The following is a 24185-nucleotide window of genomic DNA, read 5'->3' as shown; positions in this document are numbered from 1 at the left end:
CCGAGAGGCCAGGGTATAAAGAGAGTTCATCTTTCCAGCCCCTGGGCTCCCTCGCCTCCTTCCCAGGGACCCCTCCCTCGCTCTCTGGAGACACCGGCACGGCCGCCCGCCCTCCACAGCTACCCCACCTATGGCTGTTTTCTCCATTCAGCCCGGGCTGGCAGCCTCGGGAGGAGACGCGACTGCTGATGTTGTGAGGCTGCCGTTTCTGGGCGCTGCTTGCCTGCCCCGGGGTGGGGGGCCTTCACCAACCCCAACATGTTTCCAAGCCAGGACATTTCCACGGGCAAAGCAGCTTCTAGACAAATCCTTTCTTCTTCTTCTACCAGTCCTCACACCTTCCTTCCTGCCTCTCTCCCTGATCCTTCCTTCCCTCCCTTCTCTCTCCTTCCCTCATTTCCTTCTTTCCTTTTCTCTCCTTTTTTCCTTCCCCCTTCCTTCCCTCTCCACTCCTTTTCTTCCTTCTTCTCTCCCTCCCTCTTGCCCTTTCTGCCCTCCTTCCCTTCCTTCTTTCTTTCCTTCCCTTCCACCTACCCCTTTCCCTTTCCACCCTCTCCCTCCCTCCCTTCATTGGGTGACACAACAGCCCAAAGAATCAGTAATTGGTAAAACGACCACAGGAGACGTGGGCAGGAGCATCTCTGGTGCCCGTTTTCCCTGTGCAGAGTCCAAAGAAATGGATCACAAATTAAAGAAGCAGAAGGCGGCTCTGTAGAAGGCCGGCACGGAGGGAAGGCACAGGGGGGAGAAGGAGAGGATCTCCCGGACTGCCCGAGAACCTGGTTTTCGGCACAGGACTAGTACGTGTTTCATGCTACGTATATGCGGTTTTGATTTAGCACCTAGAGCACAGCTCTGCCTCTAGGGCGTGTGTATGATCACAGGCCCAGGGGCAGACGCATGAGACAGAAAGGCGCAGGAGGACGGCACTGCGGGCGCACGCCCGGAATCCCAGCTACTCGGGAGGCTGAGGCCTGAGGATCCAGGCTCAAAGCCAGCGTCTGTGAGGCTCTTAGCTCCAACGAGCTACCCAGGAAAAGCCAGAAGTGGCGCTGGGGCTCAAGTAGTAGAGCACCCGCCTTGAGAGGCTTAGGGACAGAGCCCAGACCCTGAGTTCAAGCCCCAGGAACAACAACAACAACAACAAAAGGCATAGGAGATGACGTCTGAGCCATCAACCCTGGGCCAATGCAGGATGAGTCTTTCCAGCTGGTTTCCCCCAACTGGTCAATCAAGGCAGACCGGCGACACCTCGCTGACCTATACAACCCCTGTTCAGCGCGTTCAGGTCACGTGACCACCACAGTAGCAATAATAGCAGTAACCAAGACGCTGAGGCGGTGGGTGACAGACAGAACAAAAGGCGGGGCGTTCTGTTGTGGGGACCTCTCCACTCCGCCACTCACGCCAACCGGCCCAGGAGACGGCTGCGGGAAGGGTGGAGCCGCAGGTGGCTCGCGCCAAAATGAGACCTTTCCAGAGGCGTTCAAAGTACAAAAATAAACTGGTAGCCACAGTAAAGAGACGGGGCGGTGCGGGGGGCCCGGGAGCCGGCGCCGGGCGCCCTGTGTGCAGGGGCGGGGGGGGGGCCGGGGGCGCCCCGCCCAGGGACTCACGCTGGTGGGGCCGTTGCCGTTGACCACCACGGGCAGCGTCTCGTAGAACGTGTTCTTCACCCGCGTCTTGCCATTCTCGAACTTCAAAACCACCTCGTCTGGGTTCAGAAGAGAGAGCGGAGTTTCAGTCATGGGGGAAACCGGGGTGTGGCTATTCTCGTGCGTCTGTGTGGTCGCAAAATCCCCTCAGAGTAGTAGGCTCCTGGTGCCCACACACAACACGAACGGGAGCTCAGCCTGCTCCAGACAGAACGTTCCAGCATAGACATGGGCACTGACCCCCACCCCACCCCAAACACATCACCTACACATCCCTCACCTCAATACATCAGGGCAGTCTACACACACACACACATACACACGCACGGACGTGCACGCACGTGCACACACACACACACACACACACACACGGCTCTATGTATTCTCCCTCCCCCTGCTTCCTCCTCCCCCCCTGCCCCTCTCCCTCCCTTCTGAGTCACAAGATGCTAACCCTCCCGGAGGTGTCAGGAAGAGACTGTAAGTAAAATTCGCGGAGCTAAGTCTGCCCAGTATATTTGAGGGGTGGTAATGCACCCCCTGTGCCCCCCCAAATGGGGGGATCTGACAAGGAAAACGCAACGGGGAGCACAGGGCCTTGTATTTCTACAGATGAGCACCCCAGTAATTAAGAACGCGTACCTACGGCTCCGTTGAGGGTCTGGAAGATTTTGCATTTGTGATCCAGAGTGATGTTCAAGGCTTCCTAAAAATGAGAACGGCGGCCACATTACAAGGGAGGAGAGAAACGGGAGGTGACTCCGACTCATCTCCCTGTCTCCCGCACAGGGACCCACACCCCCACATTCTTCTGCCAAGTGATCCAATGATGACGGGGAGATTGAGCTAAGACACACACCTCCACTGCGCTTTCCATTAACCCCCCCCTCCGGACACCCAAGTGCCACGTTCTAGAGCTGTGTCCATCCAAACGGAAAATGGAAGAGGTAGGATTTTAAATTATTAAACAGACCAAAAACTAGGCCCCAAGTACAGTTTACTTTTCTCCAAGATTCCATTTGAATCAGTCTTAGGCACTTGCTCCCGTCTACAGAAAAGCCCACGGTTGCCGCAGGCCCCCCCCCCCGGCCCCCGTCTCCCCCCCAGGAACAAGTAGCCCTTCATTATGGCCGACTTCCTCAAAGAAAGGACAGGATGCCCCTCGCGGGCTGCTAAGCGCGGCCGGCCCTACGAGCCCGCGATGGCCGTGTGAGGTTCTGCGTGGTGAGCCTTCCAGAAAGGCTAACGGCAGCTCTGAGGACGCTGGCGGCACGCCGGCCTCCGCCCCTCCGCCCGGAGCGGCCCAGGATACGGGGGCCGGTGGTGGAACTGCCCTTCTCGAGAACCCCTGAGGCTGGGGCGGACCCCGGCCAGCTCCGGAGGGCGCAGGGGAGCGGGCCCCCCTTACCCTCTTCCCCGGGTCGAGGTACAGCTTGGTGTAGAAGAGCTGGTCGTCGTCGTTGTCCTGCAGGTTCCACAGCTCCGCCATGCGGCCGACGTACGGAGCATAGCCCACGAACCCTGCACGGGAGGCGGCACTGGGTCAAGACAATCCCACCCGACCGCTGGCCGCAGCGGGAGGCCAGGCCTTCACGGCGCTCCGCGGGAGACACGGGGGCGCTTATCCTCGAGACATCTATAACATGTACGTATGTGAACACATCCACCTACCACACAGAGTTACACCCGGTGGCTTGAGGACTCTACGCTACACGAGTTAGAGTAAGCAACGGCTTTCACACAGACGCGTTCCAGAAGCGAACTGACACACGGTAGGGGAACTACTGCTCTCCTTCAAGGCTGCCAGGGGAAAACAGCTGCCGGGGAGAGAAGGGAGTGGAGGCGGAAGACCCTCCTCCCCGACCTTGGTTCGAAACCGCCCGCTCCCCTTGAAGGCAACGAGGAACTAACTCTTTTCATGCCGGCACCCATGCCAAGGCTGGAATGTTGGATCTGTCAATGAGGAACCAAAAAAAAAAAAATCTCAAAGGAATTTTATATCCAAGGGCATTTTTTTCCATCTTGTGAGGCAGCCGTGACCGCGCCTGCTAAGGAAACCCTTTTCTGGCTAGGGTTTGTGTGTCCTTGTCTGTAAAAGGAAATCTAAAATTGGCTCGCTGTCCCCACCGCCTTCCAGCCCAAGAACCAGACCTGCCAAGAGAATCTGTCTAGAAAAACAGAGGCAACAGGACCGTCCCCACCGGCCCGGCACCCCCGGGGGCCCGAAGCACAGCCAAGCGGCGGTGCTGGGCTGAGACACCGCATGTACCAGGGGCCCCTGTCCCCAGACCACGGACGGGAAGCCTCATTGTCCTCTCGTAACCTCCAAGCTTAAAATGTCCTCCTATGAATGAAAGAACTCAAAGAAACAGGTCCAGGGAACATTACTGTCAACTTGGGCAAACGAGACAGACACGAAAACAAGACAAAACCATGAACCTAGCAGCCCATCTTTCCTCATTCTCCGGAAGTTTCAGAAACCCTAAAACACTAAAAGGTAATCTTTAATACCTAGAAATGATCATCTCCACAAAATATGGTTAAGTAGTAACGCATAGCACTTTCTATTACTGTCTTTCAAAAATGACATTTGCTTTTACCTTTTTTTATTTTTGTGTGTAATTTTATCTATCCATCCATCCATCATCCACTCACCCATCCACCCATTCATCTATCCATCTATCCATCCATCCACCCATTCATCTATCCATCCATCCACCCATTCATCTATCCATCCATCCATCCACCCATTCATCTACCCATCCATCCACCCATTCATCTATCCATCCATCCATCATCCATCCATTCACCCATCCATCCATCCATCCATCCATTCATCTATCCATCTATCCATCCACCCATTCATCTACCCATCCATCCACCCATCCATCTATCCATCCATCCATCCATCCATCCATCCATCCATCCATCATCTATCTATCAACCATTAAGTAGTTGTAGAAAGGGGGTGATAATTCCTTCATAGGTCTGAGGTAAGGAAGACTACAAGTTTGCCCCCCAAGTGGTACAACTATTCTACTCTTCCCTAGTCCTGAGATGAAGTCCCAGCGAACGACTTCCGTTGTCCTGAAATGGGGAGCTTGGCTTGGGAATGGAGTTTCCGGAGTGGGCTGTGGGGTGGATCCCTGACGTGATGTCACCTGTGAGCACCCGGCAGAAGCCGGGCAGCTATTTCAGTACAGATTACAAGCCGGCTTCTTTTTGTAACCGGGTGCCTTCACGCCTGTCATCCTAGCGACTCTGGAGAAGGCTGTGATCTGGGGATCAGAATTCGAAATCAGCCAGGGCAGGAAGGCCCACGTGACTCTGATCTCCAGCTCACTACTCAAAAAGAGAAAGTCCGAGGCGGGGCTGCGGCTCAAAGCGGCAGAGTGTGCTAGGCCTGAGCGAGGAGACCAGGGCAGCTCAGGAGACGCCTGAACCTCCACCGGCCACCACCACTGTCTTCTACGGGGTAGTCGGGCCCCTGACATCCCACCCACCTCCGGCGTTGAGGTACCGCTTCCCGATGTGCACCACGGGGTATCTGTCCGACAGCCTCTTGTCCGGCCACAGAATCCCGTCGGCTGCGAAGACCACCTTGTGGTTGGACTTTTGGAACTTTTTGAGAACTTCCTCCGGGCCGCCGCAAAGATGACATCAAAACTGTTTGGCAGAGAGGGCGGGGACAAAAAAGAAAATCAAGATTTTAAATACTTGTTTCAGAAACGAGGCACACAAACCAAGAAAAGAGACCTCCGACAAACGGTGGGATCTGGGGATCGAACGCCGGGCACGGGTGGCTCCAGCCCGTCATCCTGGCTACTCAGGAGACTGACCAAAGCCAGCCCAGGCGGCAAAGTCTGGGAAACGATTCTCCACAATGAATCACCAAAAGCCACAAGTGGAGCTGTGTGGCCCAGGTGGTGGAGCTGCCAGCCTTGGGCGGAAAAGCTTGAGTTGCAGCCCCAGAACCAGCACACAGGCGCATGCAGAGCCACACGCACACCCGCCGGAATCGGAACCCCAACACGGGACCCTCGCCGCCTACAACATAGATCACATCACCCCCGTAAGTTCCAGGAACTGTAATGGGGTTGTTTACTACAGACTAGCTAGCGAAGTCCAAAGGAAAGACAATGTTTTTGTAGTGGTACTCCTAATTTTATTTTCAATAACCACTTACTTCTGAAATAAAATCTCAAAACAACACTGTGAAATGTTAGAAATAGAGGCCAAGAAGTAATTATATATATATACTTTATATATATATATAAAACTCCACTATACGTTTAACAATCCTACTTGTCACATCGCAGACACTCAACAACAGGAACAGAACAAAGACGTCCATTTTAAAAGAGACTGCTCTCAAGTGAAACGTAAGACGATTCACTTTAAAGTTTTTACTGATTCATAAATTTTACAAATGTATTTTTAGCCAGACACACATGTGTTTAAAGTAAACTTTAAATATGGGTAAAAGCCATCCTCAAACCTCAGACCGATGTTCCAAGGCCTTTGCGCAGAAAAAGCAAAACTGAACGAACCTGACTTCTGAAAACCTAACGAGTTTCTATTTACCAAGAAGTATTAGTCCAACTAATTTCCTCAGCCTGGCTTGAACACAAGCCTTTTTCTCCTGACTTAATTCTAATGATGAATTCATACCAGAGCTGAGGAACGGTGTACAGTGTTAGTGGTTGACTGGGCTTGGGGCTGGGGATATGGCCTAGTGGCAAGAGTGCCTGCCTCATATACATGAGGTCCTGGGTTCAATTCCCCAGCACCACATATACAGAAAATGGCCAGAAGTGGCGCTGTGGCTCAAGTGGCAGAGTGCTAGCCTTGAGCAAAAAGAAGCCAGGGACAGTGCTCAGGCCCTGAGTCCAAGGCCCAGGACTGGCAAAAAAAAAAAAAGAAGTGGTTGACTGGACCAGGAGACCTAAGACGGACATGCTCAACCCCATGAAAAGACATCAGCTGGAGCTCTAGTCCCTTCCGTGGATAGGACACAGCAATGAGAAGAGAGTAGCCCAGGTTGCTTCCATGGAAGAGGAATTACTTCAAGGCAAAGAGGGGAAGAAGGCCATTGTCACGTAACTCAGGAATCTGACCCACCCAGGGGCATTTCACTCTGAGGGCACCATTCTTTCCGTGCTTTTTGAATCAGGGAGGCAAAGGAGCCGGGAAGAGAGTGGCCGGGGTGGGGTGACAATTAACCCACCCGGGCAGCAAGCTAGGGGAGGAATTGCTCAACAGGCTCCTCAGATGCCAGCAGCAGGACTTGGAGGAAGGTTTTACGAGAGCTGGAAGAAATCTTTCTGTCTAGTGTGTGTGTGGTTGCTGGGACCACAGACACAGAGAACATCGGGAGAAAAACACTTGTAAAGTCTTGATGACCTGGTGGAGACCGGAGTGGCACGTCGGGGTGACATCTCAACTGAAGAGCGTTTGTCACAGCTGACGTGGGGAGAGGCTGAGGGCACCCTTCGGGGTCTGAGCCGTCTGTCTCCAGTACACTTGTGAGAACCCTTTCAAAGCCCTGGTGAGGGGTGGGTTTGCGTTTTGTTCTGAAATAACTACTTGAGTCATCTTCAAGTAGTGAGATGTCCCGCATTCCCGAGAAGTTTTAAATAGGTTCCTCTGGAGCAGACTCGGCCGGCTTGCACTCGTGGCCCAGCGTGGCGGACGACGGATGTTTGCTCTGGCCTCTTCCGGGCGACAGGGTGGGCCTCGAGGCCATCTGGTCCCGGGCGGTGACTCAGTCCTGGCCACTGTGGCACAGAACCAGCCGCAGATGCCCACACAAATGAGCAGAGCTGGACACAAAACATCTCACGGCGACAGCCGAGGGCTGGGGGGGAGGGGGCCCGTCTCGGCCCGTAGAATGCAACCTAACCCAGTCGGCGGCGGCGTAGTAACTTCTCGTTAAAGACAAGGGGGCCGGCTTCATTATCATCACCGTGATTCCCCCTGGCCACCTCCACCACCGACACGGACTTCCCAACAGTGCCCTGTGGGACAACACAGCCAACGCCGCCCACCTCTGCCAACCACTCCCTAAGCCACACTTCTGGAAAACACCTCTCCTCCCTCTCAAGGCCCTCCACCCTCCTGCACCCCTCCCCTCCATCTTGAACTGGACCACGCCTCACCAGCACATACAGCTACCGGGGAGCCGGGAAAGGAAGCCACAGAAAAAGTCTTCCCTGGCCTCATTTACGCTTTTCTCTCCAATCCGAAACTTTCTTCATTGTCATTGGTATCCACTTCACACACACACACACACGACACACTGCCACTATTTGAAGTCACCCATTGGTGATGTCTCAGACTAGAAACGCTGCACCATCTCGGGTCTGACATCCAGTTAGTGCACAACTCTTCGTTGGATGAGAGCAATACAACTTTCTTAAACCCCACCCAGTGATCACGGGACAGGGACAAGAGAGACCAAGTCAAAGCCGGGAAGTCCTCCTCAGAAACCCCAAGTTCAGCCCACACTCCCCCCTCTCCAGCCACAGCACCTGACAACTTGATTCTCCTATCTAACAGATGCTTAATCTGTGTTTACTAAGAACATCCAAACTCGAGACACGCACGGTCTTGGTGTGAGGCTACACTACAGGCATGCGCACCACAGCCAGACGGAGCAACACCAGGCAAGCACTCAACCACGAAGCCACATTCCCGGCCCTAATCTACTTTTTATAATAAGACTCCTCCCAAAGCGAGGCCCTGTGAAGGTATAGCAGGAGGGGCACACTCGACGGAAACGCTTCGTGTCGCATGCACGGAGAGACCCCCGTGAAAACCCTTTGAACAACGCATTCACAATTAGGGATTCTTGGTACAGCAACTGAATCCATCCTCTGGGCTGGGAAGGTGGCTTAGTGGTAGAGCGCTTGCCTAGCATACACGAGGCCCTGGGTTCGATTCCTCAGTACCACGTACACACACACACACACACACTCATTTTTTAATTGACTAAATTATCTTCAGATATCAATATGAAATCTCTGGCACATAATTTAAAACACACTGAACCACCCCCACCACCGTACCGCCCGACCCCACCCCACCCTGCCCACCCCCTGCGCAGCGCCAAGGCCCCGGGACTCACCATTCCGTGAAGAAGATAACCAGATCCTCTTGGCTGGCGTACTGCCGCATGGCTTCCTTCAGCAACCTCACTTTCTGACCCCCTCCGATGCTATTCGCCCCGCCGCCTCCTCTCCACTCTTCCCCCTGACCGAGGACCTAGAACCACAATGGACAGTTCATCCCCGCGGGACCCTCAAATCATTAAATCCCACGGAAAGTCAGTACACGGCGCCATGTTCCACTCAACCACGATGCTGGGAGGAAAGCAAAAACCACCTGGCAAGGGACGAGCTCTCCAGTGGACTCTACCCCATAACCCCACTCCTCGAGTTTTTCTTTCCCTTCTCAGTTCAAGGTGAATCTAAGCCATGCCGCTGGACTGAGGCAAACTCTATTTTTAATTTGGTTTTTTTTCCGTATCTATTCAGACACCTGTCATCCTAGTTACTCAGGAACATGAGATCAGAGGACTGTGGTTCAAAGCCAGACTGGGCAAGAATATCCATACACCTTTTATTTCCAAATAACCACCAAAACCAAATAAAACTGCCAGAAGTCCAGCTTGGCTCAAAGTGACAGAGCACTAACTAACCTTGAGCAAGAAAGCCCAGGGGCAGCAGCCAGGCCCCGATTTCAAGCCCAGACCCAGCACACACACACACACACACACACACACACACACACACACAGATGTCTTTGCCAGCAAAGCTTGGCCTCTTGACTATTTGTGTAAATTGCTTTCAGTACGATGTACATTTCATGTTAGCAGAACTCAGTTTTTCTCGAGGCAACTATAACCTTTTTCTCCTGATTCTTTTTGTCCTCTCTCTTTTTTATGTCCTACCTACATTCATCCTGTTCTTCTCTTATCTCTAGCTCTGGCGGCTAGATCTATTCTTTTATTAAATGTGATTTAAAAAAATATAAAAACAGCGAGCCGCTAACAGCTCAGCGTAATGGTTTTGCAAACTTTCCTGTGATCACTTATCAGTAAAATGTCCTGAAAATCCTTTTCAACTTTTACTTTGTTCCCAAATTCCTATGAAACAAATATGCAAAAATAAATAAATAAAGCAGGAACAACAACCTTGAACAAACAGAAAGGAAAGATAAGGACTTCACAAGTCCCATCCCAATGATCTGAAAACAAAGAAAAGAAGCATGGAAAGGCAGACAACCCCAAAAAGTACTCAGTCAATTGGGGCGGGGGGGGGGCCAGAGAAAATAAAATTTTATGTCAATCTAAAGTCAAATCTTTAGAGTGTTTCCCTTTGGAGTGCCAAGCATTCTCTATATAAAGAATATATGAACTTTATGCAGCTGTTTTTCTATTGTTTTATGGAACATGTTTAAATAAAGCATTAGTAAATATTAAGGGAAGTTTTGTTTGCATGGCCAGGCATTAATAAAACCACGGCGCACCTGGGAAACTAGACAAACCCACAGTCATTGAGTAGACAAATTCCACCCCAAGTTGATTACAGCTGGTGGTATCGTTGCTACAAAAAAAAAATAATTCTGACACCAAGCCCAGCACCTCCAGTGATTAATAAAAGGTGTACTGTACCTTCACAGTGTAGTTGAAATATCTGGCCGACTGCATAAACCGATGAAACCCATCGCTTTCTTGTGTGGCTACCGTTAGGACTAATAGTTTATCTGAAACACAGGAAGAAACGGCATGAGCGATGTCCCCATCTTCTGACTGGCCTCGGCAATCGGGGCCTCCGTAAACCCACAGCAAAGCGCAGGCTCGTCCATTCACCTACACATCCAAAGAAAAACCACACCCCCAAACAAAGCAGTATACGGTAAGATTTCGGAAAGTCCCTAGTTAGCCGCCTTCTTACGGAGATGCTTCTGTATAAATCACAAAAGTTAACAGCAAGTGTTGACTGTTAGCTGGATTGTTTTTTCTACTTAACATTTCCAGTATAAAATTAACAGCAAGGGTTTCATCACTCGGGATAGGAAAGGCAATGGAATGTCAGCCAGATCCTTCAAGTTTGAAATACAGAAAATATGACCAAATTCCATGACTCAGAAAGCCCTCGCTTTGACAGAAGTCTCTCCCCACCCTAGGCCAAATAAGAGCTCCCGTACTTCAGTTGTTGTTTTTTTTTCCTTTTTAAATTAAGTCATTTGAAAACTTCTAAAACACAGTTCAACCGGGCAAAACTCTTCCATCTCCCTACCATAAAAACGAGTGGAAAGTTTTCAATAGGCCCTTATTTAATATAGTCGGGATCATCTCGATTACAGATGAAAGAGCACTGAAATGGTTTCAGCCCCTGTGCTGTTAGTTTAAATACCAGTGACGGTCGCCTTGCGGAACCTGCGCGTCCTCTATCAACCAAGTGGGTGGCAAAGGAGATGGCCACGCCAGCACTCCACCACTAAGCCACGTTCCCAGCCCCTTTCTAAACAGCTGAGGCTTCCTGCTGGCTGTACTGACATCAGCACCACACAGGCCGGGCCTGATAGCCAACCTTTGTCTCCTAGGCTATAACTGGTCACAAAAACTTGACCACGAACCACCCAACACAGACCCCACCTGTAAAGATTATTCTTCCCAACTGATGGGTAACATAAAACCCCGCGCTTTGCACTAAGACCTCCCTGCGCTGGTGACGCGAGTGCTATGGGTAGGCCCGGGTCATCGTCCTTTCTGCTCTGGGGATGCAGGGACGTGCAAACTTCCGGAAGTTATCATTACATCTTTCTCTCTGCCCGGCGTGCAGCCGAGGTCCTTTATAAACTGGACAAATTGGCTTAGCTCTGTTCACACATAAGCACCTTGCCTCAAATGTTTGCATCTCCCTCCATCACAATAAAAGCTATCACTCTAAGCCCGAGTTATAGTTATCGTTTGCCCAGGAGTCTGCCTGACCAAGCCTCTGAAACACGCAGGCCCACGACTCCAATCTCCACAAGGCTTCCAGAATGACCTTCTCCCAGTCCATACAAACATCAAACGAGAGGGGACTAGTTCCAGAACATAGGACTCAGGGTGCAAAAGCTCCCAAGTATGCACACGAGATGTCATTTTTAACTTCAAAGGAAGAGCGGCCCGCCCGCCAGCCCACCCCTCCAGACAGGATGGGCGGCTCTGTCCAATCTCAAGGTAGTGGACAGCCCTGCCGTTTCCAAACTAGAGCGATGCAACAGAAATGGGAATCTCTCCCACGAGGGGAGGGGCAGCATGTGCCGACCAAATGCTTGCTCAGGGCCTGCCAGAAATCTGGTAGCAAGTCATGTAGCTTGTCCAAGCACATGTGCTCTGTCACTGTTTAGCACACATTTTACACGACGCACTGAAACCATTTCCTGGGCTCACACACAAAGGGCATCACCCATTGTCAAACCAGGGCCGAGAAAAGACAGTAACCTTTACTTCGCCACAATGATAAAAAAAGAAAAAAAGGGCTGCATACCTACATCTGCATAACCTTTAAGAGCATAAACAGATAAACCAGCCTGGGATATAAAATTAGAAGCAGACCTAGGAAACGGGGTGCTGAGATGAGCTGAGAGGAAAGGCCTAACGTCCATTTACTAGCCTCAGTGAGGACGAGGCATTCGCTTCTCCCATGAATGCATGTTTAAAATTATTTAGACTTGACATCGCATGCTCAGGTCTGGCAGGATCCAAGGACCTGGGTTCAGTCCCCAGCACTGTAAAACTGCCATAGCAACCACAGAAAAGTGAAATTGGGTATCAACCCTCTGCACGTTGAAAGGAGGAGGCAGGCCGCCGTCACCCAGTCTTAAAAAGTTTATGGCTTATGTTGGCAGCTCTACACCACCCCAAGAACAACTTACGAGTTCCCGAAATCACAGGGCAAGATAGCAACTATGTCGGCGACGATCACACATTTGAGTTGGCCCAAGGAGGTGACCTAGGGATGCAAACACAAGCAGAGACAACCGAAACGTGCAGCCCCCCCCCGCCACGCCCTTCCCTAAGAAGTTCCCTGCTCACTCTGCGTGGCACAATCGTAAACTCCCATCTGGCCGTCAGAAGTTTTATCATTCGTGGCAGCTCCCCCAGAAACCTGGGAGAAACATTCGGGCATTCGCCACGCCAAGTCCAAGGTCTACAAATGAGCGCCTAGGGCGTCATTCATCAGGGGCGTCATGCTCCCACGCTGACACATGGGATTGAAAAAATGAGCTGACACGCACGACTGATTCATTTCCTTCTTTGTAGTTTAACTTTGGAACTGGCTGAGGTCCCTCCAAGAGATGCCCAAGGCACAGACAGACGTTCGTGTAATGAATACGCCATGGACGCGCGTGTGGGTACAGCCCCTCTCCCATCCAGAGCTCCCCCTTCTCAAGTGTGAGGCGTCTTTGAGACATTTCCACAGGGGAGCATTCCACCATACGGACGAACTGTAATTTAAACCGTCGTGCCATTTTATTTTAAGTATTTAATTTCCAATCCACTCTATACTTAACAAAAGTAAAAAGATTTGACCTGTGGCGACGCACATAAATCATTTATTTGTTGACCTGATTTTTTTTAAATTCTGTGTCTTGTTTAAAACTCGGTAGAGGGGCTGGGGATATAGCCTAGCGGCAAGAGTGCCTGCCTCGGATACACGAGGCCCTAGGTTCGATTCCCCAGCACCACATATACAGAAAACGGCCAGAAGCGGCGCTGTGGCTCAAGTGGCAGAGTGCTAGCCTTGAGCGGGAAGCAAGCCAGGGACAGTGCTCAGGCCCTGAGCCCAAGGCCCAGGACTGGCAAAAAAAAAAAAAAAAAAAAAAACTCGGTAGAGAGGCGGGGGGGGGGGGAGGGAGGGAGGGCGGGGGGGGGGGGGGGGGAGGAAGCTGGGAGAGCTGACATTGGGGATTCCAGACAGCCTGCTACATTTCACAGAGATGAGAGAGAGGGTCTGACCCGGAGGAAGAAAGGTTTCCGGGAAGAAGAAACGATCCACACCCAGAATGCAACTGTATCTGGGAGGGAGACATCAGCACTTAAGATCATTTCTCACGCCAGCATTCATTAGCATCAATTACACAGCTCGAACCCCCTATCAGAAAGGAGCCCCACCCAGACGCCATCCACTCATAGCTGTGGACGGTGCATCTCTCTTCTTCCCACACCAGCCTCGGTTTCCTCCCGGCGCCCCAGACCTTATGCTGGGAGATATTCAACGCTCCTCCGTCTGCATGGTAGGTTAGCCGGGGGGCGGGGGGGGTGGAGCTTTCCTATCCTGGCTGTCGTACAGAAAGCAGCTGGATAGTCTCGCTGTGGCCCAAAGGGCAGCCAGCCACCTCAATATTTACAGCCGAGTGAAGACTTCCACGGCTCGGCTTCACAGATGAGTTTGGGGTCCAGTTCACAATCTGGCCCAGCGGTCGAGGCCCTCCCCGCTCTCTCCCTCCAGGGCCTCTCTCTTCTTCTTCTCCAGCTGAACCTTCTCGTCCTCCGCCTCTTTTTTCCACAGCTCCCTCCCTGCCTGGATCAGCTCCTGAAAACTATGATCTTGACAGTCCACAGAGAGGCCACATGGTCTCGGCAAGGAAGGGAAAGGAAAGCCAGCCAGGACGAAGGCCTCTCGGCCCCAGACCCCACACCTCCGCCAGCTAAGTGGGACAGACGCTTGCGAGGTGTGAAGTGTTCTCTGGGCACCCCACTCTTTCATCGTAACGGGGCAGTGCCCGACAGCGAACCACGAGGGGCTAGATGCCCACTGAAGCTTCTTCCTTGATGCGCTGCGCGGGGCTGGGCCGCGAGAGGGGCGCAGTCAGCGCATCCCAGCTGGCCGGCTGGGTCTGACTGACCCAGTGCATTGGATGGCCAGGCACCCACGAAGCCCAGCCAACTGGGCCCCTGCCATGGGTGCCCCCCGCCCCTCCCCCCGACACACACACCCCTCCAGGGACAGCATCTTCCTCGCTTCTGGCAATTTCTACAGGCTTGGAGAGTCTGTCGTGAGTGAACACTCTGGGGAATGGCTACCTCTCAGATTCACAGTCGCCCCGAGACAGAACCACAGCGGCAAAGCTGCAAAGCCCAGAGCCATTTAGGCATGTCACTTGCAGGTTGAGGAGCTCACCCACCGGGAGAGAACAGTGGACGAGAGAAGGGGGAGAGGGAGGGGGGAGAGGGAGGGGGGAGAGGGAGGGGTAAGAGGGAAGGGGAGGGGGGGGGAGGGGTGCAGGGAGCTGACCAAGGAGCTAAGCCACGGAGCAGGTAGCCCCAGTCTGCTGCGGAACACAAGAATAACAGCAGATAATAAATGCTGTCCTGGGCATCTCAAAGAAGCCAGAAGGAAAAGCTTGAAAGTGTTCACCATAAGTAAGAGACTTATTGGACTTTTTTTAAAAAAGAAGACAGGATGTTTAACCTGATGTAAACACTGAACAATATATACATACATGGAAATATTATCCACTACCCTGTCCACACACACATACTATTTTTTTTTTTGCCAGTCTTGGGGCTTGAACTCAGGGCCTGAGCACTGTCCCTGGCTTCTTTTGCTCAAGGCTAGCACTCTGCCACTTGAGCCACAGCGTCACTTCCGGCCTTTTCTGTTTATGTGGTGCTGAAGAATCGAACCCAGGGCTTCATGCATGCTAGGCGAGCACTTTACCACTAAGGCACGTTCCCAGCCCCGACACATACTATTTTTATGTTCTTCTAGTGACAATAAGATATGTGTAATTTTTCACATGTTTTATATGTCTTATTTCTTAAAAAAAATACAAACGTTAAAGATTAGGAATGCAAGCAACTACACAAGCATGTGTAGTTTGCTGTCAGGGGTCCATTTTTAACACTGCCGTATTTCTACCACCTTCCTGGGATTGTTGCAAATAATCATCAAAATACGTGAGGCTTAGAAATAGATCAATGTCATATATATACTTGCAGAAGCCTGGGGGAAAAAAAAACAACACATTTACTTAATGTCCACATGCTGCTTAAGTCAATATTATTTGCTCCAATTCAATGCAATGTCCTGATTTCAGATAAGAGGAGAAAGGCCACAAGTTCCTGAACAGGGGATTCCTCTAGATTTGTGTATCAGGAGCCTGATTATCCATTCTGCCGTGAGCAAAGAAGCTACCAATGCCCAAGGCAGTGAATAAATAAATTAAAAAAGCACCGACAGGAAAACCTAACTTTCAGGGAAAAAAAAGAATTAAAAAAATACAGCTCTCATTCCTAGACAAAGCATGGATGGGCTTCAAAGTTCTTTCCTCGTTTCATTTATGATACTTGAGCTGCTGCTGTGTTGCATAAAGCCCTTCTTTCCTACAGGTGCCAGAAATCTTCCTGTTATCCCTGGATCTCCTCGAATTCTAGAACCTTCTGCAAATCTGAACCATTTCACTGTAAAAAAGTAGCTTTGGCCAGCCAAGGATAGAAGTGAAAGTTTTATAGGGTGCTGTATAACATGGGAACACTGGAGATTATATTACATACTATCTATTTAAAAAACACAACAATTTTACTAGTTCCAAGTCAAACACTGTGAAACTGTAATCAGAGATAAAATTGTATATCTTTTAGAAAACAAAACACAAGAATTAGTAGCTGCAAGCCAAATGCCAGGAAGCTGTAATCAGAGATAAGCTGTGCTACAGTGTCTCTGACTTTCTGTAAGAGAACAGAACATTCCTGTGACTTAGATACTTGGGCTCTGCACTGCTCTGTTACTTTTTCCCATGAGCGCCTCCCTGGAAAGTTCCTCTGAAAACCTGACACGGCATGAAGTCATTTTAGGATGCCGTCTCCGGCTTTTGAGTCTAGAAATAGAGTATTATTATTCCACCGTAATGCGGAACCTGCGGCTGGGGCCCGCTGTCTAACAGACTTGCCCATCCGCTTCTTAACACTGCTGAGGGACTTGTCCGGCTTCAACAGGCAGTTATGGAAGCCAATCAGGGTAAAGTCAGACCTCAGGCCTCTCTCCCCCACCCCCTTGGATAAAGAATGCTCGCCTCCCTTCAGTCCTATTCCTGGAGGGTCCTCGTCATTCCCGGGCTGCACCCCCAAGGGCTCTCATGGCCAGGACGGGAGGGGCTGCTCCGGTCCACGGCTCCTGGGCCAGCTCCCCATCTGGTGTGGGGTGTGGAGGAGAAGCGAGGGAGGGAAAGAGACACACAAACACCCCGGCTCTGTGAGGCCCCAACAACCCCTCAGGGAAAAGTCCAGGTAGGAAGGCATTCGCCGCTTTCTGCCCCAGCACCCCAGTCTCACAGTGCTTGCTCCAGAGCAAGTGTGTGCACACCCCTCTCACCCACGTAAGCCCCCCCCCAGCCCCTTCCCCCCACAAACCCACGCTCCTCCCACTCACCACGGCCCCAGCCCGGGAAACGTCTTACTTTATGGACATGCAGTACATCTAAAAGCTTCTTCAGTAACTACTTGGTAGATAGCACGTTTTACAATGGGGTTAGAAAACAATCAAAACACATCCCAGGGGATGCTGGCATTGTTCCTGCTCATCTCCGTGCTGCAAACCACCGAGAACGAAGCGGGAGAGGGCAGTTGGTTCTTGGGAGCAGAGGGCTGCGGCGTGAGCGGCCCCTCCGAGGGGGCAGAAGAGGAGTTTCCTATCAACACCAGCCCACGTTCCTCTCTGGTATGTAAACAGTTGGGGGAGTGTTCTAGATGTGAATGTGACTTGAGCTCTGGCTGGGCGCCCTCCCCCTCTCTAAATCAAAACTTAATTGGGAAAAGGCGACGTGAGTCCCAGCCAGCCCCAACCACGGGCACCATAACGGCAGGAGAGGTGAGACCTCCAAACACCGGGGGCGGAGGCATTCTCCCCAGGGCTCCAGAAGGGAGTGGCTGGCGGGGCGCCCCCGCAGCAGGCCTCCTCGGGGTCCTGCAGTGCCGCCTCTGCCCCGCACGCCCGCACCTAGCACTCAGGTTAAACCAGAGATCCAGAAGGGCGACCAAAAAAAATACTACCGAACACACAGAACTAGAGCAATTCTGAAAAGAACTGGGGTGGGGGGGAACAGAAGACATTAAAATGTTCCACGTTCCTCCCTTCAGAAAAAGAAATACAGTGTGTGCAGGGGCTAGGAGCACGCTCTGCTAGCCACAAGGAAGTCCCCGTAAGCCAGCAGCTCACGCCCGTAACCCCCGCTGCTCAGGAGGCCGGGGTCTGAGGACGCAGCCCACAGCGAGGTCAAAGGGAGACAGAGTTCTGTCCATTTCGTGAGTCCGCTCGTGCTCAGCACTGCTGATTTTCCAGTCCAGGCTCTGTTTGGTCTCACTCCCGGTTACCTAGTAAAGTCCCTGGGCAGAGCTTTCCACCCTCGTCTACACCACACGTAACACAAAAGCGAACCTGTCTCCCCGGCTGGAGGAATGCAGGGGACTGGGCCTGGCCACGCCACGGCGCCAACCACAGGCCGGGAAAGAACCACAGGCTGAGCCGGACAAGGGGGCCCTGTGAGCGCCGGGGGCCTCCGAGCTGGGGCCTGCAGGGCCGGAAAAATCCCATCAAATCACCCGCCGATTCCCCGGGGAGACGGAATCACTGGGGTCACGTGGGTGTGCTGCGTACACTGTAGGCACAGTTTCTTCTCTTGAAAAGGAGAAAGGCTTGAATGGAGTCGTTCACAGAACTTTATTTTTATGAGAGAAAAGAGGCGATGGAAACCTCTCCTGGTATAAAACCAAGGGATCTCCACGACTGTTCCAAGTTCCCGGGGAGAACTCAAACCCTGCCTGAAGCCAGGTGTGCTTCAAAATCATAAACAGCCATTTTTTTCCCCACTGCCCTCAGTATGCTCGCCGGATACCGGCAGCTCACACCTGTGATGCTGGCTGCTCAGGAGGCTGCGACCTGAGGGCCGCGGATCAAAGCCAGCCTGCGCAGGAAACTCCGTCAAGGCCTTTATCTCCAATTATCTACACAAACCACCACAAGTGGCCGGGCACCCAGGAGTGTAATCCCGGCTGCGCAGGACGCTGAGATCTGAGGATTGCGGCGTGAAGCCAGCTGGGCAGAAAAGTCCCCACGAGACGCTTCCCTCCGACGAACCCCTCAGAGACCCAAGTGGAGCTGTGGCTCAATGGTAAAGTGCTAGCTTTGGACACAAAAATGAAAGGATGGCGTCCAGGTGTGAGTTTGAGTTCAAGCCCCAGCAACAGCACATATAAGCACATTCACACACTCACACACACACAACACACGTGTGCTACGCCCACCGCATTAGCTCATTAAGAGCTAGATCAAAACCAGGCCGTGGAGATCTAAGGAAGAGACAGACAAGAGCACCCGCCTCTGTTCCTCCTCTCTGAAGGAATATTTGGGGGTAACAACAACCTCATCCTTTTCTTTGGCTGGGTTTAGTGAGGCAGGCAACCCTGAGCAACCGCAGAGGAACCAAAGAACCTCGGGCCACATTCAAAGCCACCTTGTCTCCATCTGGCCTGCTTTTATTTAAAGCCACAGTAATGAAGAGTATGAATAGGTTCAAGAATAAGAATGCCACTCGAGAACAGGCTAATTATTCCTTCTAGTGAGCCAAGCCACCAACTAAAAGTTGACATGTCTAGCACACACACGGACTCTAAACAAGAAAGAGGCCTGCCCTGTCCCTTCCAGCTGACCCTGGAGGGAGTGCTTCATTCACTGTGACCCCGGCAAGACTGCTTCACCCCGAAACAGATCTTCTGAGTCTACGGAGATGGCAAGGTTGAGCGTGAGAAGCCGGCTCCCCGGTGCCCGGAGCCAGCTCTGCTGTGGTCAAGCTGCTTGTTCTCACAGCAGGGCGTCAGAGCGGCGGGCACCGGGGCTGGTACAGAGGTGCGGCCTCCTGCCTGCCCACATCCCCCAGTTCTACGGGGGGAGACGGTGGGAAGGCCGTCCAGCCTCTGCTCCCTGCGCCCGGCTTCTCACGCACGCACTCGGGGCTTGTGGGCCACTTGGCTTCCTTTCACGCAGGGGTCACCGATCGTGCTGTGTGTGTCGTTTTCTTCCTTGCAGCCCCTGGCCTAGGTCACTAAGGCCTGTGTGACCATAGGCAAGTCACAGGACATCCCAGGCCTCCGATTCACAGCCCCCAAGACAGGAGGACCGCAGGCAGGCAGGCAGGCAGGCGGGGGCACGGGGAAGAAAGGCCAGGTTCACTGTTCAAGTTGTGGGGGGCGGGGATCCTGGGGTAGGTGGGGTTCCGGAATCCTCAAGGGCAGGCCCTTAAGCTCCACACAGATACACGGAGATTTCTTTGGGGACAAAGGACAAGGCAGACTCGAGGAGGGGCACAGAAATGAGTAAAACTCAGACCTTCGTTTCAGACAGCTGAGGATCTGCTGAGCATAATAAATACCACAGCACAAACGCGTCGGAAGAGAGAAAAGGAACCGAGTCGGACAGCTCAGGCTGAATTCCCAGACACTCGACACTGGGAGGCAGGGATCTGAGGATCTGGGTTGGAGGCCAGATGAGGAGGGGGGGGGGGGGAGGGAGGGAGGGAGGGGAGGGGAGGGGGAGGACATGTGCAGAGGACAAGCTGCCCTTCTCTCCTTCCCAGCAGTCCCCTCCCCTCCACCCACTAAATTGCTGGTTTGAGTCAGCAGATAGTGCAAACCTTCCTTTCTCCTTAAACCAAATGAGAGACCAAATGAAAGAGCTCATAAGTGAATATGGCTGGGGGTAAAAAAAGAAATCGAAGCCTTCACGGCCGTATTTGAAACCATTTGCTTCTCTTCTCTTCCCCGCCCCCCCCTCCCAAATCTAGTTTCTGCCCAACTGCGATGACAGCGTCGGTCCCAGGGGTCGGCCCAGCACCGAGGTCTGCCCACGTGGAGAAGCCTGCGTTGCGGAGGGAGGCAGCCAGCGCCAGCTCAGGTACCGGCTCAGGCAAGCTCTGCGTGAGAGCGCTCCAAGACGGGCAGACGCCATTCCCAGACCCAGAGAACCGTTTCAAGTTGAAAGCCTGCATCCACGCAAAGGGGGAATGTGGAAACCACGGGGGAATCCAGGAGCCTCTCAGTACATCATGACATAATTGCCTCCCTCCCGGCACATCAGTAACGTATTAAGAAAGATGCAATCTTTTCCAGCACAGTGAACACACAGCACCAAACCAAAACTGGCACACAGAAAAAAAAAAAAATCTAGAATCCAGAAGCCAATGGACACGATTCAAACAGCCCATTCTCTGCTGCTGTGGAAAAAAATAGAAATGCTTGCTTTCCAAAAGAGTTACTGCCAGGCAATGAGCGTACGCCTGTAGTCCCGGCTAGAGGGGAGAACCAGCGGATGGAGCGCAAGCGTTCCAGACAGCCGGGACAAGGACCACGCACAATCACTTCTTCTTCTCTTTAAGCGAGGCTATTTATCCTTCCAGTGCCTCTCTGCGGAACATGGCCTAGCACACACACAACGCCTCAAGCCTGGGTCAGCGAGACCTGGAGGGGCTGCAGCTCTCTGCGTTCCGACACGGAGAAGAGATGCTGCCTGACATCTCTCTCCTGGTGAGTAAAAAGCCCACGAGACACAGACGGTACCCCAAGAGCGAAGGAACAGCAGCTCAAAATGTCAACGGGGTCCGGAAAATTCCGGAATTCCTCCAGGTCTTGAAGATTGGGGGGGGGGGGGGATAAAAAAAAAATAAATGAGCGCTTTCCCTAAAAGACAACCCCTTAGGCACGTGGTCGGCTCAGTAACCTAAAGAAGCGTTTTGATTTAGGCTATCGTATGTAAGAGAGAAAATAAACCGCAATCCGGGAATCCGGCTACACTGTGTGGCGTCTGCAGCTCGATTAGCGGCATGATGTCCCCGCAGAGTCAGGACGTGGACCTGCAGCCAAGTTTGCAACCACCAGACACCGTGGGAGCCACACCCAGAGCGCACAAGAAACTCACTCCCCGGAGCCCCTACCTGAGACTCTGCCTCCATCCTTAAAGCCGGTGCTACCTGATCTCTCTCTCTCCCCCCCCCCCACCCCCCACATTCACAACTTCACATTTCCTTTCTCTAAAGCCACAGCATATGACAATAAAAGTTGACGGTCTATCTGGGTGGCACTGCCGGCTGATTTCTGACTCTGAACTTGAATGGAGACAGGGACACCTTTAGAAAGAACAATCACCAAGTAAGAGCGGTGCCCTGCCCCCCTCCCCCCCCCCACATGCTGAAATGCCCCCCGCCCTGGTAAAACAGCAGGGGCCTTCTCCAGGTTGTGGGATTGGAACCACGGGAGTTTCTTTAGTCCTTTTTTAACAAAGGACCTCGGTTCCTCCCTGCTCACCTGCCCTCCCAGAGCAGACACCCTTCTTGCCTGCCCGCCTCCCTTCCCCTATTCCCCAGCTGGGGGGGGGGGGGTCCAGGGAGGGAATGCCTACCTCAGATGGGGGGGTGGCACCTGGAGGCCGGTGGGGGGCTGGAGCTGACAGGGGTGTGCTCCTGAAGGGCTCCCAACCCTCCTCAGCAGGAAAGGCGGCCCCAGGCTAGACGGGGCGTGGGAATGCGGCGAGACGGGCCCCTGGACGGCTAATTAACCAGGCGGGGTTGTGGGGGGGAACCCCATTGTGTGGCGAGATGGGGATCTCGGCCCCGGGGCGCCGCGGCCGGGCGGAAGGGAGGGGTCGGCGGGGGCAAAACTTTCCCTTTTCTTCTCTCTTTTGTTGGTTTTTTTTGGGGGGGGAAGGGGGGCGGTGGTGGAAGAGAAGCGGGTGCAGGCAGCACCGACCTGCTTCACGGAAGCCCCCGGGCCCGGGCTGCGCGCGTCCAGGCGGGACTCGGGCCGGGGAGCTGGCAGGGCGACTCGGACCCCCCCCCGCGCCCCCCGGTCCCCGCCCGCGACCCCCAGGTCCCCGCCCGCGCGCCCCGGTCCCCACACGAGACCCCCGGTCCCCACACGAACCCCCGGTCCCCACACGAGGCCCCCAGGTCCCCGCCCGCGACCCCCAGGTCCCCGCCCGCGCCCCCCCCACCCGCGCCCCCCGGTCCCCGCCCGCGCCCCCCGGTCCCCACACGAGACCCCCGGTCCCCACACGAGGCCCCCGGTCCCCACACGAGACCCCCGGTCCCCGCCCGCGCCCCCCGGGTCCCACACGAGGCCCCCCGGTCCCCACACGAGACCCCCGGTCCCCACACGAGGCCCCCCGGTCCCCCACACGAGACCCCCGGTCCCCACACGAGACCCCCGGTCCCCACACGAGGCCCCCAGGTCCCCGCCCGCGACCCCCCAGGTCCCCGCCCGCGCCCCCCACACCCGCGCCCCCCGGTCCCCGCCCGCGCCCCCCGGTCCCCACACGAGACCCCCGGTCCCCACACGAGGCCCCCGGTCCCCGCCCGCGCCCCCCCGGGTCCCACACGAGACCCCCGGTCCCCACACGAGACCCCCGGTCCCCACACGAGGCCCCCGGTCCCCACACGAGACCCCGGTCCCCACACGAGACCCCCGGTCCCCACACGAGACCCCCGGTCCCCGCCCGCGCCCCCCGGGTCCCACACGAGACCCCCGGTCCCCACACGAGACCCCCGGTCCCCACACGAGACCCCCCGGTCCCCGCCCGCGCCCCCCGGGTCCCACACGAGGCCCCCGGTCCCCACACGAGGCCCCCGGTCCCCACACGAGACCCCCGGGTCCCCACACGAGACCCCCCGGTCCCCACACGAGACCCCCGGTCCCCACACGAGATCCCCGGGTCCCCACACGAGACCCCCGGTCCCCACACGAGACCCCCGGTCCCCACACGAGGCCCCCGGTCCCCACACGAGATCCCCGGGTCCCCACACGAGACCCCCGGGTCCCCGCCCGCGCCCCCCCGGGTCCCCACACGAGGCCCCCGGGTCCCACACGAGGCCCCCGGTCCCCACACGAGACCCCCGGTCCCCACCCGCGCCCCCCGGGTCCCCACACGAGGCCCCCGGGTCCCACACGAGGCCCCCGGGTCCCCGCCCGCGCCCCCCCGGGTCCCCACACGAGGCCCCCGGGTCCCACACGAGGCCCCCGGGTCCCCGCCCGCGCCCCCCGGGTCCCGCCCGCCCCCGCCCCCCCCCCGTGCCCGCTCACCTGCGGTCAGGGCCGAGGCCCGCAGCCCGGGGCGCAGCGGCCAGCAGCAGCAGCAGCAGCAGACACGGCGGCGGCGGCCGCGAGGCCCCCGGGGCGCCGCGCACCATCTTCCGCCCGAGGCCGCGCGCTCGGCGCCCCTCGGACCCACGGAGGCGCAGATCTCGCGAGAGCGCGAGGGGCGAGGGCGCGGGCCGAGGCGGCGAGCACCGAGGGCGCGGGCGGGGCGCGGGGCCCGGGGTTAAAACGCCGAGGGCGCGGGGAGGGCGGGGAGGCCGATCGCGCCCATTGGACGCCGCCCGCCCGGCCCCGCCTCCGCCCGCCGCGGCCCCGCCCCCCGGGCCCCCGGGCCCCGCCCCGGCCCCGCCCCCGCCCGCCCGGGCCCCGCCCCGGCCCCGCCCCTCGGGCCCCAGGCC

At 54.8% G+C, this 24185-nt stretch overlaps 1 protein-coding gene across 1 annotated transcript in view; it reads right to left on the bottom strand.

The window, feature by feature from the left end:
- The window catches only part of Plod2 (procollagen-lysine,2-oxoglutarate 5-dioxygenase 2), a gene marked incomplete at its 5' end in the record, with an annotated part of 38642 nt that extends 14665 nt beyond the window's left edge, over positions 1-23977 (bottom strand). Inside the window, 8 exon segments of the mRNA XM_048334694.1 lie at positions 1617-1714; positions 2295-2358; positions 3061-3173; positions 5156-5296; positions 5299-5318; positions 8779-8915; positions 10327-10418; positions 23773-23977. Coding sequence (XP_048190651.1) covers positions 1617-1714; positions 2295-2358; positions 3061-3173; positions 5156-5296; positions 5299-5318; positions 8779-8915; positions 10327-10418; positions 23773-23977 — 870 coding nt within the window.
- Positions 23978-24185: the final 208 nt, after the last annotated feature.

This window comes from Perognathus longimembris, chromosome 26, assembly GCF_023159225.1.
Source record: "Perognathus longimembris pacificus isolate PPM17 chromosome 26, ASM2315922v1, whole genome shotgun sequence".
NCBI classification, from domain to species: Eukaryota; Metazoa; Chordata; class Mammalia; order Rodentia; family Heteromyidae; genus Perognathus; species Perognathus longimembris.
The sequence above is the reverse complement of the archived record's forward strand: the minus strand, read 5'-3'. Positions and strand labels throughout refer to the sequence as shown.